General features: G+C 41.8%; 1 protein-coding gene across 2 annotated transcripts in view; it reads left to right on the plus strand.

The window, feature by feature from the left end:
* The window catches only part of A1CF (APOBEC1 complementation factor), a 100,523-nt gene that overhangs the window by 71,880 nt on the left and 10,586 nt on the right, over positions 1-18,057 (plus strand). Inside the window, exons 8-10 of one of the 2 annotated variants that reach the window (XM_033943518.1) lie at positions 3,552-3,825; positions 8,297-8,514; positions 16,278-16,414. In XM_033943518.1, coding sequence (XP_033799409.1) covers positions 3,552-3,825; positions 8,297-8,514; positions 16,278-16,414 — 629 coding nt within the window. The remainder of the gene's footprint in view (positions 1-3,551; positions 3,826-8,296; positions 8,515-16,277; positions 16,415-18,057) is intronic. The other variant, XM_033943519.1, reaches the window with a different exon arrangement.

Consider the following 18,057-nt stretch of genomic DNA (forward strand, 5'->3'; position numbering starts at 1 on the left):
TTGCTAAACATTTAGAAATGTTTTCATGGACCACTAGCAAAATACGTTAACGTCAAAATAATTGCTTTTAAGGCATTTCTATTTTTTTAATTATTTTATTTATTGCGAATTATAATAATAATTATACAAGTTAAATCACTTGCATGAGGATTAGATACAAATTAAACAGACAATTAATAACTTATAGAATAATACAAAGGAAAATTATTTAGTTATTTAGTCCACATAATTAAGATCCAAGAACAAAGAATAATAATCTAGATATAAGTAAATGATTAATAGGACAGAATAGGAGAAGTTGTTTTAAATCCCAAACAGCCAGTCAGTTAGATTGATGGTACAGCCAATGAACCAATAACTACTCCCCCCATCCTTCTTTATCCACAATGAATTCCAGTAATTACTTAGGCTCAAAAAAAAAGAAAATGAGACACAACATTTCGAGGGAAATTTCAAAATGAAAGAAGCACCTAGTGCCATGATCCATGGTCTGTAGACCAAAATGTATTTTCTTCATTTTTGTGTCTCTTTAGACATATCAGGAAACAACCTAATTGTTGAGCCAATGAAGGTATCATTCATGTGCCTGTAATAAGAACGCAGAATTAGATCGCGGTCAAATTCTAAGGCCAATGTCACAATTAAGGTGGCTCTCTCTGTGATAATTTCCAATGAATTCTCAAGGAAATTTGTCAAATTCAATTCACCCGGGGAAGCATATGTATTTTTAATTTTCTTTCTTTTTTTTTTTTTTAACATCATTTTTATGTTCAAAAGAGACCATCTACATTTTCCTTTAGCCAGCCAGACAAGACACTGGCCATTCTAACTGTGGATGATGCATCATTTGATTTCTGCAAATTATGAGTGACCTGTTCAATTATGAACCAAGAAGTAGCTCATGCTGTCATTCATAAAATGCTAGCAGTGAGTGAAAGTGGCTAATGCACTCACTGTTGGTGCTTGCATATGGTGTTTGTATGACAATATTTTCTAAAATTAACGAGGGTATCTTTTCTAAAGCCAGCAGTCTCTATTTTCAGATTAATTTGTGTTTGTTTTTATTTTTCAAATGAAGAAAAATATATTTGCCTTCCCTGAAGAGGCTTTCACCATAGAAAATGATAGACTTCATTCCTCCATTTCACAGCCAGACAGTTGAGGCCAATGAGCTGTTAGAAACATCGAAACATGACGGCAGATAAAGGCCAAATGGCCCATCCAATCTGCCCATCCACAACATCTGCTATCTCCTCCTCTCCCTAAGAGATCCCACATGCCTGTTCCATGCTATCTTGAATTCAGATACAGGCTTCATTTCCACTACCTCCATCAGAAGACTATTCCACGCCTCTACCACCCTTTCTGTGAAGAAGTATTTTCTTACATTACTCCTGAGTCTATCAACTCTTAACTTAACAGTGAACCCTCTCGACACAGACGTGGCAGGAGGAATGCCCAATTCATCCTGCCGTCACCTCCCGATGCATCCCCCCTGCAGACCTTAGGCACCTGGGCCAACTGGAATCTTAGGCTTCCCTCATAGTGAATTCTGGGATGCACTGGGAGTGGCCTAAAACTCCAATTGGCCAAATCCTGTAGGTCATGCCCACTTCTAGCCTTGGGTGAGTTTAGGCAGCCCTAACCCCCTCTTTTACTAAGGTATGCTAAAGACACATTAGCGGTTAGCGCACGCGCTAAAACGCTTAGCGCACCTTAGTAAAAGAGGGCCTAAGTGTCTCCCTAGGTTCGCGAAAATGCCTACAATTAAGGTTGCCTGCCTTGGGGTGTTGTTTTGATTTTTTTAAAACAAAACAACACCTACTGCCGCCTACAATCAGGATGCAGTTTATAGAATTTGCCCCTAAGTGTATAATGAAGCACTTTGGGGCTGATTCTAACTTAATTGGCCTAACTTAATTGGCCAAATACCCTTAATAGCCTAAATAAATGGTAAAATATTATTAATTGTGCAATAGGCACCTATCTGATTCCAAAAAAAGATAGGTGCCTATCACATGGTGCTTAGCGGTGCCCAATGCCTAAGTGGGAATTTCTATGGGCAGAGCATGAGTGACTTAGACACTGCAAAGCGCAATTCTCCTAAAACTTAGGCGCCTTAAGTTTTTACATAGGCACCGCTAGCAGCAATTCTGTAAACGGCACCTGTGTGATTGACACACGGCTGGCACCAGTTTTTTTAGGCACCAGCCAATTTAGGCACCGTCTATAGAATCATCTCTTTTGGATTTCCTAGGTCCAAGAAGCAGAAGACATTAGGAGGCTAATATTCAAAGACATTTCTATGCTTAAAAATGAGGGAGTAGATAAATAACCCCCCCCCTTTTTTTACAAAACCGCAATAGCGGTTTTTAGCGTAGGCCAGCGCGCTGAATGCTCTGCACTGCTCCCAACACTCATAGAGTTCCTATGAGTGTTGGGAGCAGCGCAGAGCATTCAGCGTGCCGGCCTGCGCTAAAAACCGCTATCGTGGTATTATAAAAGGAGGGGTAAGTGATTTAACTGGGCAGGAGAGGCTCAACGTATCTTCATTTGCTCAATTACTATTCTTTCTAATTTTAATTCTTATTCTTAACCTATCTACCATATTTTCATGCATATAACGCACACGTTATACACGATTTTACAAACCGAGCATAACCATGCGCGTTATATGTGTGAGCGCTTTGTACAATTTTTTTTTTACATAGTTCCCCCCTGACGTCCGATTCATCCCCCAGCCCTGAAAGCCTGATGCCCCACCCTGAAGGACCGCTCGCACCCCCACCCTGAAGGACCGCTCGCACCACCCCGACGTCCGATTCATCCCCAAGCCCCCCCACCCCCGCACGGAGAAGCAGCTTACTGTTGGTTCCTGATGCCAGTGAGCCCTGCTGCTTCCTCTGCCGGCGGTCCTGCCCCTTCTCTGAGCCCTGCACTGCTTCCTCTGATGTCAGAGAAGGGGCGGGACCACCGGCAAAGGAAGCAGCAGGGCTCACTGGCATCGGGAACCAACGGTAGGCTGCTTCTCCGTGCGGGGGGGGGGGCTGGGGATGAATCGGACGTCGGGGGGGTGCGAGCGGTCCTTCAGGGTGGGGGTGTGAGCGGTCCCTCAGGGTGGGGGGGGGGCAGCGGTCCTTCGGGAGGGGGCATCAGGCTTTCAGGATGGGGACAGGATTTCAAGGGGGACAGGCAGACCTTTAAGGGGGGATAGGCAGAGTCGGGGCAGAGGGCAGGGCGGCGAGAGGAGAGTCGGGACGTCAAGGCAGGAGCAGGGCCGCGATTCGGGGCAGAGCTGCGAGAGGAGAGTCGGGACGGCAGAAGGAGGTTTTAATTCAAGGAGCAGCATGCGCGGTATACGCATGTGCGCACTATATATTAATTTGTTTACATAAATTTTGGTTTCCCGCACGCTATACCCGTGTGCGCGTTTTACACGGGTGCACGGTATATGCGTGACAATAAGGTACATCTATTTAGTTTTTGAATGCTTAGATATGTGGTTCATGTTTTACTTTTTTTTTTTCATATTGGTTTACTTATTTTTCAAGGTAATAGATGGTTCACCAATCGAAGTTACATTTGCTAAACCGGTGGATAAGGACAATTACATTAGATACACTAGAGGTACAGGTGGACGAGGCACAGTGATGCAAGGAGAATATGCTTACACGTTTGGCCACATGTATGACCCAGCAACAACATACCTTGGTGCTCCCGTGTTCTATGCTCCTCAGGCCTATGCTGCTATTCCAAGCCTCCCGTTTCCAACCATGAAGGGATCCGTCAGCCATAGAGGAATAATACGACCTCCCTCTATTAGAGGTAATCCTAAAATGCTATTGAAGCACAGACTTCTATCAAATTAAAGCTGTCGTATGACATTTCAATGATTATTTTTTGTAATAATTTTGTCATCAAGTCTGGGGAAATTGCTCAAATGAGAGAATCTATTTTATGTATTACTTCTCAAGTATTCATATTAAAACTGGTTCCTTATTACAGAATGTATTAGGAAAGGATTACAACCTATAATGAGGCACATGGCCTCATTTGACTAAAAAAAGTGCGAGAATGTGCCATTGTCTCATGATCCCTAAAATTGGTTTGTTAGAGGAATAAATCAAGTTTCCAAGTTTATAAAAAATTTGTTATACCGCCAAATCAAACTTCTTGACGATTTACAAAACATTAAAAGGGTATAGCATAAGGGGATAGTAACAAGGCTAAAAACATAAAGTAAAACCAGTAAACTAGTAACTAAACAAAATATAAAACAAAACTGGTCTTGGTAAGTTTTTTCCCTTATATCACAGGTGTCTTCAAAAGCCTGTTCTCAATTAGTGAATCTGAAACTGGCAACTGACCATTATGTGATTATAGGCACCAATGAATGGGGGTGCCAGACACAGTGAAGGAACTTGCTCAATATTGAGGGTGGGTCAGCAACCATTGGCACCCATACAACTGGTTCTTATGTCTGTCGTGTATCACATGTGACTTCCCTTCGTGACAGTAACACATCCAAGATGCTTTATTAGGCAAACCTGATTTTGTTCCTGCTGGCAGAACCATTGCCTGTGTATTCATACAGAAAAGCTAGCGTTAAAAAGGATATCACTGCAGAATGTAATTGATTACTCTAAGAATAGTTAGAAGGAGCTGCACAAACTTCAAAAAACACCAGCCTATTAAAATGAAAGGTTCAATTTTCATCTACTATCTTTATAATTATACTTTACACAGTATTAGGGGACATCTGTCACTGTTTCTGTGGTATTACATTGTATACAGAGTCTGACTTCTTGATTGTTCAGTTTAACTTTTATCTACAAATTTCTATTTTTAGTTTGTGATTACCGTATTTTTCGCACTATAAGACGCACCTGACCATAAGACACACCTAGGTTTAGAGGAGAAAAACAAGATTTAAAAAATCCATTCTGAATCATTCTGTACTATTTAATAAAATATACCAGGCTCTGCACCCAGTCCTCCTCACTCCCTGTCAGGCTCTGCACCCTGTCCCCCCTTCCCTACTAGGCTATGCAGTCAGCCACTCTCCCTGAAAGGCTCTATACCCTGTTCCACCACCCTGCCCTGTATCCTGTCCACCCTCTGGTGGTCTAGTGGTAGGCTGGGACAAGGTACAGAGCACAGGGCAGGTCTAGTGGTATGTAGATAGGCAGGCAGCCCCCGTCCCCCAGCCCCGGTAGGCAGGTAGGCAGACAGCCAGCCCCCCCCCCAAGTACCTTTTTTTTAAATTCCAGTGGTCTAGCACTATATCAGCAGGAGCTTTCCATGTTCCTGCCCCTCCCTCGCTGGTGGCTGTCTCTTCATCTCTTGTGGCTAGCGGTGCACAAGGCAGGAGCAAGCTTTTCGCACTCCTGCTTGGCCCCGAGCCACTCACTGAATGGCTGCTGTCAGTTCTCATACCAGACTAGACAGGAACAACTGGACATTGCTCCTACCCGAGGAACCCCTGAACCAACAATTACATTACAGGTAACCCCTTTAGGAGTTTTGCATATGTGGGGGATGGAGCGGTATTTGCATCATAGGGGCTAGAAGGTAGGCAGGGCTTCAGATGAGGGGAGGAGGGCTTCAGCAGTCCTGTCTTACATAAAGATGAATGCAAGAGGACATACACAAAGGCAGAGCATGGGCAGAACATGGGTGAAGACTCCCATGTAAGAACTTACTGTAAGAGCATAAGCATCGCAATATTGAGATGGACTGAAGGTCCATGATTTTATAGGTGTAACGTGACTTACAGTATTTCACCGCCAAGTTGCGTCATGCATGTTTTGCATCTAAGTACTATGTAACTCACAGCAGCTTAAATATTGCAGCAGAAAATTAAATCTGGCTGTATTAGGGTCTTTTAAATCACATTAAGGGCTTATAGAATGAAGGAAACCTGAAACAGGGCTTGATAATCCCCCCTCCCCCGGGACATTTGGAATAATCAGTACAGAAACGCCACTTCCATTTTCAAAACAAAGCTGTCATTGCATGGCAACACTAATGGATCTGGCTGATAAATTTCACTTATAGTTTGCATATTTCCACAGAAGTAAATGGTAAATGATGATTGTGAATGAGACTTGAGATTGTCCACATACTTGGCAGAGCAATACAATACACAGAAACAGAGGTTAATAAAAACATAAGATGATACTTTATCCAAGTGTTTTCCAAGTCACTGACTTCTAATGTCCCTCACAGGATCATGGTATTTGTATTATTATTATTATACTGTAAGTATTCATCAACTAATACACATATTCGACAGGAAAACTACAGTTTTACAACAAAACATTTGTAAATGGAGCCAGTTCTAATATGAAAAAGTAAACATTTGGGAATATACCCGGGGTAAAATGTAATCGCTGCAATTTTAAGATACCCAGAACTGGTTTCATGACATACAAATCAGGCTTGGAGAACAAAGCAAAAAAATCAAAGGTAATCTAAGCATGACTGTAATGGAAAGGCGAGTCTCACACTGACTGGAATAAACCAAGGAGATGGGTAACTTTGATGGCTTCTCACAAACAGTTTATAGGAAGAAGGCAGCAGACTGAAATTTTTTAAAACATTTATTTTCAAACTTAGGGATTTAGAGGAATTCCTCCTATATTTTGTCCTTTCAGACTTTCTCACATATACTATTCTGGGTCCCTGAGAGACAAGATCTAACAGCCCTGTGTAACTTTCCCTAAAAAGTAGAGTTTGTCTCTACAGTCATAATGGACTTATGCTTTTAGGGGTGTCTTTTAGTCAAAATCTATTGCCTGAGTGAAATAAAGTTTCCTAAAAGACTAAAAGATGAGCATATGCCAGAAAAGTCTTTCTAAGGATCTCTAATTAGAAAACAAATAGTTTAAATTAAAGAACTAAGACCAGTATTGGACAGACTTGTACGGTTTGTGACCATACAAGGTGATTCGGTGTAGGATGGCCTGGGGAAGGCATCAATGGGAACTCCACTAACTTGGAACATGAGGATGTTACTGGCCAGACTTTACAGTAGATATCCTGCAAACAAGGGGATGGTTGGATAGTTTGGAGAGAGCTTAGATGGCAACTTCAGCAGTTGGAACCTAGGACAATACCAGGTGGACTTTAGTCTATGGCCCAGACAGCCCAGAAATATCAAAGAAGAGACAAGTTAATTTAATCATGTATTTTTAATGAGAATTACTAATGGGCAGACTGGATTGACCATTCAAGCCTTTATCTGCCATCATGTACTATGTTACTATGATTTTTCTTTCACTTAAAACACCAGTTTAATTCCTGTACATAGCAAAATTCAAGTACCAAACAAGGGAATAGTTATTAAAGAACTAATTCCATTTTAGCCCCCCCAAAAGATAAAACACTCCAGAATCCATGTTAACTGGGAAACAAAAATATAGCCAAAAAGCTTAGGGCCTCCTCTTTCCATCATAATTTATAGCTTATTAAGGCACCCTTTTATCAAGCCGTATTAAGGTTTATAATTTCCGGTTGCTGCAGTAAAAACTCCGACGTTCATAGAATTCTTATCTGCCATCATGTTTCTTTGTTTCTATGATTTACAATCTAGAAAATGGAGAAGAATGCAAAAATTACAAAGGAAAGATATAAAAATCATACCAGAGAGCCATTTAATAATTCAAAATTAAAAACTAAAGATTACAAATTAAACATCAAAAATTATAAATTATAAAACTGTTGCATGTGCCTATCAACAACAACTTCAGATATCATAAAAACACCATGCTAACAGCAATAAGCCTCTTCAAATAAATATTTTTTGAGTGTTTTCTTAAAGTGTTTTCTTAAATTTCTTAAAGGAACTGTCTGCTCTAATATCCACTTGAAGAGCATTCCATAAAGAAAACACCAAAAAAAGAAAGACTGTCGCATATCTGGTGGGCTTGCAAAGGGAAGACTAGGTGATTTGAATCCAATGACGAGATAAGCAATTTGCATCACCATTACTAGTTTGGACATCTTCAAAGCACACAATACGTAGGTTGTCTAAGTCAGGAAATCATGCCAAGAGGCTCCCAGCTAATTCAATAGGGGCTGTGGTTTCTAATCAGATTAGAACATTTTAAGAAACCTGGCTCAGTGGTTCTTTGCAATGAGCAGAAGGTATTAGTAACTCATTCTTACAGCCATTGTTTATTCCCATGCTCCTTACACAGTTCAGAATAAGTGGGGCTAACTTTTTCATTACAAGAATAATCAGGGTGATTTTCCTATGATTTTATTCAGTGTAATTGCCTTCTTACATTCCTAGAAATTTACATGAGTGTACCTGTAGGGGCTGCAGGAGTTAGAGGACTAGGAGGACGTGGATACCTGGCTTTCACTGGCCTGGGGCGAGGCTATCCAGGCTTCCAGATCAAAGGAGACAAGAGAGGAGAGGACAAACTCTATGATATTTTGCCTGGGATGGAGCTCACTCCAATGAATCCTGTCACATTGAAACCTCATGGGATTAAACTTGCATACCAGGTATGTCTGATATGAGAAAGCTTTGTATCCTCATGTCATGTGTGCAGGGGGCAAAAAGAAGGTGGCTGGCAGATGAGTCTAATTTAGATGTTTGAATTCGGACGTTTTTTCTCAAAAGTATTTCCACAGATAAATCCATCCTATACCAATAAAACAGGCTTTTACATAGTTACCTGCTTAATATTGTGGTGTGGTCAGGACCCGCCACAAGGGCAAGCATGAACTCCAACCACATGCGCACTGTCCATCTCTCCAGGGGTGACACAGGGTTTTAAACACAAACAATCTCTGAGACTTTTCTAGTTCCCCAAAACCAAAATGTTTTATTTCTCTTCATATTATCTTCACAAAAGAAAAACTTGCACAAAATATAACTTATCACCATTCACATAGCTAGTCAGTTCCCTCAGTTTATAGCAGGAACTTATTATCCTAAAAGTTCAGGTTTATATTTCCCAGCAAATCAAAACGTGCTAATCAGTTCCACACCATTGGCTGCTATTCTGTCTCTGTTCTTGCAGCCCTTCACAACAGGAACTTTGGTCCATACTTGTTCTGCCAGCAGGTAGGAGGGTCCCAGGTGGCTGCATCAAAGGACCGCCTGACATAGGCAGGAGGGATACCTATTCCCTCCTTCTAGCAGGACCCATGAACTCATGACCCCCCCAACCACCCATACCCTCAAAGCCCCCAACTTGGCATCCCTAAGCCCACCCCAACCTAAGCCTTCCCCTTCCCAGTGCATCCCTCTTCACAAGAACTATTGAGTGTTTAGTGAGTCCGTGTCGGAATTTTGACTGTTAGCCACGGCAGTTCTTTTTCATGTTCAAAACAGATCCAGCATGGATTGCTGTTAGCATTTTGAATGATTTCATTTTATATTCTGACACAACATAATCTTGAGAGACCAGTACAGCATTTTGACTCCTGATTCAGGCCTTAGAGTCAAAACATGAATTGTGCCAAGTTTTTAAATGCCATCCATTGGTTTCTGGAATAAAGTATTTTAAATGTATCTATTGTCATCCAATTTGTATGTCTCCATTGCTGTTGCCTTGAGGTGCATCATGGGACCTACCAGGGAGGGGCCTAAGGCCCTGATTGGCCCAGCCACCTAAAGCCCATCCCATAGACGGAGCCTTAGGCACCAGGGCCAATCAGAATCTTAGATCCCCTTCCTGGTGCATCCTAGGATACACTGAGAGGCCAATAGGAGTCTTGGCCCCTCTCAGTGTATCCCAGGATGCACCTGGAAGGGTGTCTAAGGCCCTAATTGGCCCCGATGCCTAAGGCCCGTCCTATGGGAAGGGCTTTAGGCTCCTCTCCAGTGCATCCCAGGATGTACCAGGAAGGGGAAAACCCTCCATTGTGAAGAGGCAGGCCGGTCGGGGTGGAGGCTTCAGGGGAATTGGCGGTTGGTGGGGTCATGGGTTTGGGGGGTCCTGCCAGCAGGAGGGAGTGTAGTCAAATATGAAGAGGGGGACAAGTTACAACCAATGTAACAAGAGTGAAAAGGTGCATGTATTGAAAAGAAAAAATCACTCTATAGACCTGTTCAAAGAGTAATATAGATGATATAACTCAGTTCACAAAAACTTGCTCAGAATCAAGGAGGGGAAAATTGGGGCGAGCCCCAGAAAAACCACCTCACAGCCCAGTCATCGCATGGAAAGTAAACAGAAACGTTATATCATTCCATATATGCTTTTTGTGTTATGAAAAAATGCTAACGTTCAGCACTATGTTTACTAGGCTTTTTAGTCAAAGAACTGAGCAAACTTAACTTGCAGCTTGCGGGTTCCGACGTGCACGTTTTGATCCTGCCTCAGGGAACACACAGGAATAGGTGAAAAAAACTCATGCGAAAGGTACAAAGATTCAGAACGGACTGCTGTCTCACATATAGAAGCGCAAGTAGCGCGGCAGGAGGGAGTGGGCATCTCTTCTGCTGTGGGACTTTGAGGGGGAGGGTTGGTGGTTCCAGCAGGAGGGCCGCATCGAGGTGGAAGAAGATATCTTCTTTTTCAAGGGTCCCGCGGCAACAAAGGGGCATCCGTGGAAAATCAGGGGCGGGAAACTGCACGTGGACACCAGGAAATTCTTTTTCACTGAAAAGGTGGTTGATCACTGGAATAGTCTTCCACTTCAGGTTATTGAGGCCAGCAGCGTGCTTGATTTTAAGGCCAAATGGGATAGACACGTGGGATCTATTCACAGAGAAAGGTAGGGGAGGGTCATTGGGGTGGGCATTGGGGAGTGGTCATTGGGGTGGGGTGGCCGTGGCCCTTATCTGCCATCTATTTCTATGTTTCTATGAGGGAGTGGGTATCCCTCCTGCAGCCGCTCACCGGAAGGTGGCAGCAGAGGTTTCCCCTGATCAGCTGAGCCAGCAGGACTGGAGCCCTGCCGGCTCAGCTAATCATGGATAACTGCCCCTGCCGCGATCAGCTTATAGCTGCTGCGGGCTGGCTTTAGGATCCTACAGCAGTATAGATAGGCAGCTGAAATGTAGGCCAGGGGTTTCCGGGCCTACATTTCAGCTGCCTATCTTGGCTGCATCAGACCTGATTCTATAACCAGCACTCTTTGAGTGATTGATATGTGATCTGTGGACGCTTTTAAGGTGGCCACCAACATAGGTGCCAGTTACAGAATCTGGGCCCTCCTAATTTAGGCACCATTTAGAGAAATCAGGCCCTCACTCTTCTACCAGCTTTATGACTAGCATGCGAGTGCCTAAATGTTAGGTATGTTAATACCCAGATGACGGCTACTAAAATTGTTAATGCGTAAAGCATATGAGGCCAAACTTCAAGATCTCACTATATATACTTTGGAGAAAAGACAGGAGAGGGGAGATAAAGATTTTTAAATTTCTATGTCCACACTTATCAGCACTAACTCTATATCCTGAAATCTTATTATTTCTTTTTATGTAAAGCTATGTGCTACCCGCTCATTGACAGCGGCCACACATAAGTAAGAGATTTTTCTTATACTGTATATATTTTTTTGTATGGACCTTCAGAATGCAGCTAGGCATTACATACTACTAGCTACAAAAAAAGTCTTCCTCAGTCCAATCTTTTATTAATTTTCTTTAAAAAAAGGTCATGGCTTCACTAGTTCATGCTTCATTCTTGATTTAATTTCATTTCATCTATCATTACATTTATCATTGCCTTTTGACTTTTATTCATCTGTTATTCGTAATAAATATAGCTACTTAGCTTAACAGTAGAGTCTCAAATTTCATCAATGCCACCTCTCCCGACATGCATGTTTCAAAAAGAAATTTTCTTCAGGGTTGAGGGGAACTGGAAAAACATAAATCAAAATTCATACTTTCAATGTCTCTCACCATCCATGTACTTCTACATTCAAGTGATAAAAAACAATCGGTCCCAGAAGGGGTTTAGAGCTATTCACATATCCCATCGGGAACCTTCTTCTTATCCAAACATACAGATGAGACACAATCACCAGACTTTAAAGAGGAACCGACCTAAAATGGAGTCCATATTGTAGATCTTTAAGTTTTAAAGACTTTATCGCTTACCGATATCTATGTGGCATAAATGCAGAGGAAGCGAGTCAAAGGATGCTCTGGAATGAGGGGGCATAGGATGAAAGTGAAAGGGGATAGATTCAGAAGTAACCTGAAGAAATACTTCATGGAAAGGATAGTAAATTCATAGAATGACCCATCAGTGGAGGCCACATCGCTTTGTCTACTTTTATTTTAGCTAGTTTGTCTTCTGTGGTCCTGCTCTCGGCGCTTCAGCCGTGAACAAAGGAACAGAAATATTTGTTAAACAATTCAGCCTTTTCTTTATCAGCTTCTATATATTTCTCCCCTTCACCTTTGAGTCTCACAATGCCACTTTTGCACTTCTTCCTATCACTACTATATCTAAAAAATGTCTTGTCTCCCTGTTTTGCCATGTCAGCTATTTTTTTCTTCCATTTGCATCCTTGCTTTCCCGACTACACAACCAGCCTCTCTTAACTTTTCCAGACATTTTTGCCTGTCTTCCTCTTTATGTGATTTTTTATAGCTTATAAAAGCTACGCTCTTATTTCTTACCTTCTCAGCTAGTATTTTTGAGAATCAAAGCGGCCTTCTTTTCCTCTTACTTTTACGTACCTGCCTCACAAAAAGGTTTGTCGCTCTTACAATTACTCCTTTCAGTTTTGCCCACTGCATTTCCACTTTTTCCAGACGTTCCCATTCAAACAATTCCTTGACATAATCTCCCATCCAAACCAAGTTAGTTTTTTAAAAGTCTAGAACCTTTGCTTTTGAATGAGACCTATACTTATCTTACCTATCTTATCTTAATATTAAACCGTACCATGCAGTGATCACTGGATGCCAGATGATCACCCATTGTAGGACCCCTTCCCACGTGGGTTCCATTACCAAGTGCTGGAAGAGTTCTCCTTGTAGAGAATCCAGGATCTCCCTGCTTCTAGAAGACCTCGCAATAGGGATACTCCAATCAATATAAGGCATGTTAAAATCGCCAATTAGTAAAACTTCCCCGTTTTTTAGATATATTCTGAATGTCTACTATTAAATCTCTGTCCACTTCTTCCATCTGTGAATGAGGCCTGTATAATCACACCTATGCAAATATAATCACCATTCCCTCTTTCCAAATTGATCCACAGTGCCTCTTCCTTGCCCTGCAGATCCTGCAATTGTGTGGCTTTAATATGATCTTTAACATATAATGCTACTCTTCCTTCTTTTCTTCCTACCCTGTCTTTCCTGAACAGATTATAGCCCGGTATCACTACATCGCAATCATGGTACTCCGTGAACCACGTCTCTGTGATCACCAATATATCCAACTCATCTTCTTCCATCACAGTTTTTAGATCCAGAATCTTGTTTCCCATTACGTCGAGCATTAGCATATGCTGCTTTTCAGACATTGCCCCCTTTTCCCATCCGTGTAGAGCAGGCGTGTCAAAGTCCCTCCTCGAGGTCCGCAATCCAGTTGGGTTTTCAGGATTTTCCCAATGAATATACATGAGATTTATTAGCATACAATGAAAGCAGTGCATGCAAATAGATCTCATGCATATTCATTGGGGAAATCCTGAAAACCCGACTAGATTGCAGCCTTCGAGGAGGGACTTTGACACCCCTGGTGTAGAGGTATTCAGTGATTTACTTGTCTGAGGGCTTATACTCACCCAGGCTTTGATCACCCTGTCCCATCACTTCTAGTTTAAAGCCCTCTTCAGTATATTAGCCAGCCTGATGCCAAAGACACTTCTTCCCTTCTTTGATAGATACACACCATCCCTGCTCAGTAGCCCTTGGAAAATCATCTCATGGTCCAGGAAGCCAAAACGCTCTCGACGACACCATCCATGTAGCCACACATTCATCTCCAAGATGCAAGCTTCTCTCCCCTGACCTTTACCCTCAACAGGGAGGATGGACGAGAATACCACCTGCGCACCTGTCTGCTTTGCCTTCTCTCCCAGAGCTACAAAGTCGCTTTTGATACGTTTGGAGCAGTAGCAAAGAAAACAGTGTGACATGGAAGCACGGATCATGGAGGCAGGGATCACGGAGTTTGAAGTGTGCATGCGTGCTAAGGGTTTTATTATGATAGATAACCCAAAAGGAATTAAGAAGACTACAAATAATACAAAACACGACAATAAAACTTCTAACAAAATCAAAAAAATATGACCATGTAACCCCACAACTAATAAAATCTTACTGGTTACCTGTCTCCTATAGAATAATCTATAAAATCCTATTATTAGCCTTTAAGGCAAAGATCTCCAAACAGACAGAATTTATTAACAGATTGCTAATCCCATATACACCTTCAAGAACACTTAGATCGCAAAATCAGAATCTTTTAGTAACATCCTCACCACAACAAATAATTTATGATACTACACGTTCCTTCATATTTTCAGTTACAGCCGCACAATTATGGAACTCAATGCCTTCCCATCTCTGTGAAGAATCTTCTATGGACAGATTTAAATCAAATCTGAAGACCTTTCTATTCAAGGATGCGTTCGATTTATATGCATCATTTCGATATATAAGCATCATTTCATCTCCATCTCTTCAACACAAATGAAATCTTCCCCTTCCCTAGTGCATTAACCTTAAATGTCTTCCTCTCCTATTCAGAAATAGTTTCAAGTTTATTCATGGCTTGATATAATGACCATCACATGTATCTGGGCGGTTTCCAATATTAAAAATTAGAAAGGTCTAATATAATTTTTGAATTAGGTGAGATAAAATAAAAACAGGGTAAACCTAAAACTATGACGAATTAGGACTGATTAGAAACGAGAGGTTTTGGGGTATAGGGAAATTTTAATTACAATGATAAATAAAAATAAAAGGAAGGGTAGAGGGATGGGGAGTAACGAGAGGGAAACAGGGATGTCATTTCTTAAGTTCTCCCCCCCCCCCCACACACACACACACTTATTGGTAGGCATCTTTAAAGAGAAATGTTTGGAAATTTGTTTTAAATTTATTTAGGGAATTTTCATTGCGAAGATAAAATGGCATTGCATTCCAGAGCGAGGGTGCAATTACTGAGATAATGGAATTTCTAGTATAATATAGGTCCTTGATTGAAGGTACTGTCAATAAGTTTTGATTCGTAGATCTAAGGACCCTGGGAGGGGTATGTGGAATGAGATATTTATCTAGAAAGATAGGGAGGTGAGAGGTCTTGATTTTAAAAGTTAGAAGGAGAATTTTATATGTAGTTCGGTGAGAGACTGGTAACCAGTGTAACAACTCGAAAAAGTGGAGTAACGTGATCATATTTTTTGGCCTTATGAGCTTCATTGTGGTATTTTGGATCAGTTGTAATCTACGGATTTCTTTTTGAGTTTTACCATGGTAAAGAGAATTGCAGTAGTAATCAAATGTATGTGACGCAAGCAATGTTCTGTCTGTTTGTCCGTCCTGCAAGTCTTAATGTTCGTTTTCAATTTTTTTACAATTTTATTATTGTAAACTGCCTAGAAGTTACTATAGGCAGTATAACAAATTATTATAAAACTTGAATCTTGCTCTCACTTCAAGCTTCCCTCCCTCTTAATGTAGCGTCTGTCTCAAAAGACCCACAGCACAGTAAAGCAGCCTGGCCAGGAGGAGTTAAACTGCGACTGAAGATCAGGACTCCTGAGGCAGGCCCTCTAGCTGAAACACATACATGTCGAGTCTTGACTACAATATAAATATTGAGCACCACTTGTCGCCTTCTCTGTTTTCTTTGCATCTCTACCTTGATATGGTAGGATCTTCTGTCGGTGTGCACCGTCACAGCAGTAGTCCAGAAGCAGTAAACCTACTCAAAAGTTTCTAGATCCTCTAAGCTCAAGTAGCATTTTCTGTGCTCGGCTCCATCGGTGACATTACCTATGTTGTGAGGACTTGTACCCTGATGTCCATGAAGAACACCTGCTACAGGTAAGAAATTTGGTCATATCAGCTACAATAAAAGATACAAAGATTGCAGTATTCTGGAAGTAAAATAAGTGTAATCAGTGGAGGTACAATAAGCATAAAGTTGGCAACTGAATGATCATTTTCGATGAAATTTAAATATCTGTTGATGGTTAAAGACAAAGTTAGATTAAATCATTCACTTGACACTAGTCTCACGCGCTCATTGTCAGAAGTTAAAGTCATCAGCAGGTTAAAACAATAACAAATACAACGCTAAATGGAATAATTCACTTTTTTTCCTTTTAAGGTCTTAGAAGACATCTGTCAGAAAAATAACTGGGGACAACCTGTGTACCAGCTTCACTCTGCCATTGGTCAAGACCAACGACAGCTATTTCTATACAAAATCACTATCCCAGCTCTCACCAGCCAGAATCCCACTATGTATGTAACTGTTTGACTTTATGAAATAATCCTACATTACAGATATGTCAATTTATCCAAAGCATCTGTGAATAAGATACTGTAGATTTCTTCCTCATCTATTTCCATGGAAATTCAGGTCTTTATCTTTTATTAGAGAAATCTTCAAGCTTTTTGTGTGAATTCTTCCAGCTTGTTAACCAGAAATGATATGTTAGGGCAAAATCTGCAGTACATTACTGAAAATCAATCACAAATGTTTTCAAATAAAAAAATATCTACCATCTTACAGTAGTATTCCTGTATAGCTATATAGACATATTTAGCTAAGCAGTTTCCTCCTGCTCCTCCAGCTCAGTCAGAACCAGCATATTTTAGGTAACAATGCCATGAGTTTTCATTTTTAATTATCCAAAATAGTTCCCCTATTTTATAACCTTCCTTAGCTCAGCCATTGCAGTCACAGCCCTCAGCTGACAATCATAGACTGCAATGCTTTCCAGAACCCGATTTCCCTGCATCCTAGTTCTAGCCAGTAGGTGTCACTATTCCACGGTGGCTTTGACTTACTCCATTCCTGGGTGATGAATTCTGTCTATTCAGATCCAGCAGCCTAGGGAATGAAAGCCGAGTCTAGGAATCAAACCCAGGTCTTCCCCATTGCAATGCATAGTATCATCACTTAACCAAAGGACCACTCCCAAGCACATATTTTAATAAATATTGGTATATTTATCTGTAAAATCATTTTTGCTAACATAGTTCTGAATTCATTATTTGAAAAGAAAGGTGAATTATGAATTGGGTCCTCAGATATTTTTATGAATTGGCCCAGTTGCCTTAGGCCCTCCTGTGGGCGGGGCCTTAGGCACAGGGGACCAACCCAGCCCATGTGCCTAAGGCCCCACCCACAGGAGGGGCCTAAGGCAACTGGGCCAATTCTGGTTGGCTAAATTCTGGTTGGCCCAGTCGCCTAAGCCCCCTCTGTGGGCAGGGCCTCAGGATGAATGGTGGGACTGCCGGGCGGACGGCAGTTGGAATCCATCCATCCACCCAACTGATTTTAGGTAAGAGGGGTGTTGGGGGTGACGTGTTACGGGGTCGCAGATTGGGGGGGTCGATCGGGGGTTCTGGGGGTGGTTGTGGGGTTGTGGGATGAGTCGTGGGCAGGAGGGCCTGGAATCCCTCCTGCCCGTATCGGATTAAGGGGTGGGGGGGTCGCCCGCGGCACTTCGGGGGGAGGATCGCGGCAAGGGAGATGAGGCATCTCTCCTGCTGTAATCATTGCAGTGGGGGGTGGGCACGGCAGCCGCGATCAGCTCAGCAGCCCCTTTTCGGCACTTATACCTGTTTTGACTTGGTCTAAGTCAAAATGTATAAGTGCCGACTAGGCAACCTGTTAAAACTTTTGGTTATACCTGCTGTACAGCTAAGTCTAGGTCGGCCTACCTCCCACCCACCTCCCACCTTTTCCCCTCCTCTAAAAATACCTCTTTTCACTCTAGGCATTTATCTGGCTTTTTGATCATCCAAGTACCAATTTAGGCCACTTTTTAGATGGTTGTTGTTTTTTTTTATTATTATTATTATGAGCCCCTGGGTGTCTAACAAGTAGGCACACCCCAGCATGTTTTTCCTTCATATTATATAGTTTATTTTCCCAT

This window comes from Geotrypetes seraphini, chromosome 4 (assembly GCF_902459505.1).
Source record: "Geotrypetes seraphini chromosome 4, aGeoSer1.1, whole genome shotgun sequence".
Lineage (NCBI taxonomy): Eukaryota > Metazoa > Chordata > Amphibia > Gymnophiona > Dermophiidae > Geotrypetes > Geotrypetes seraphini.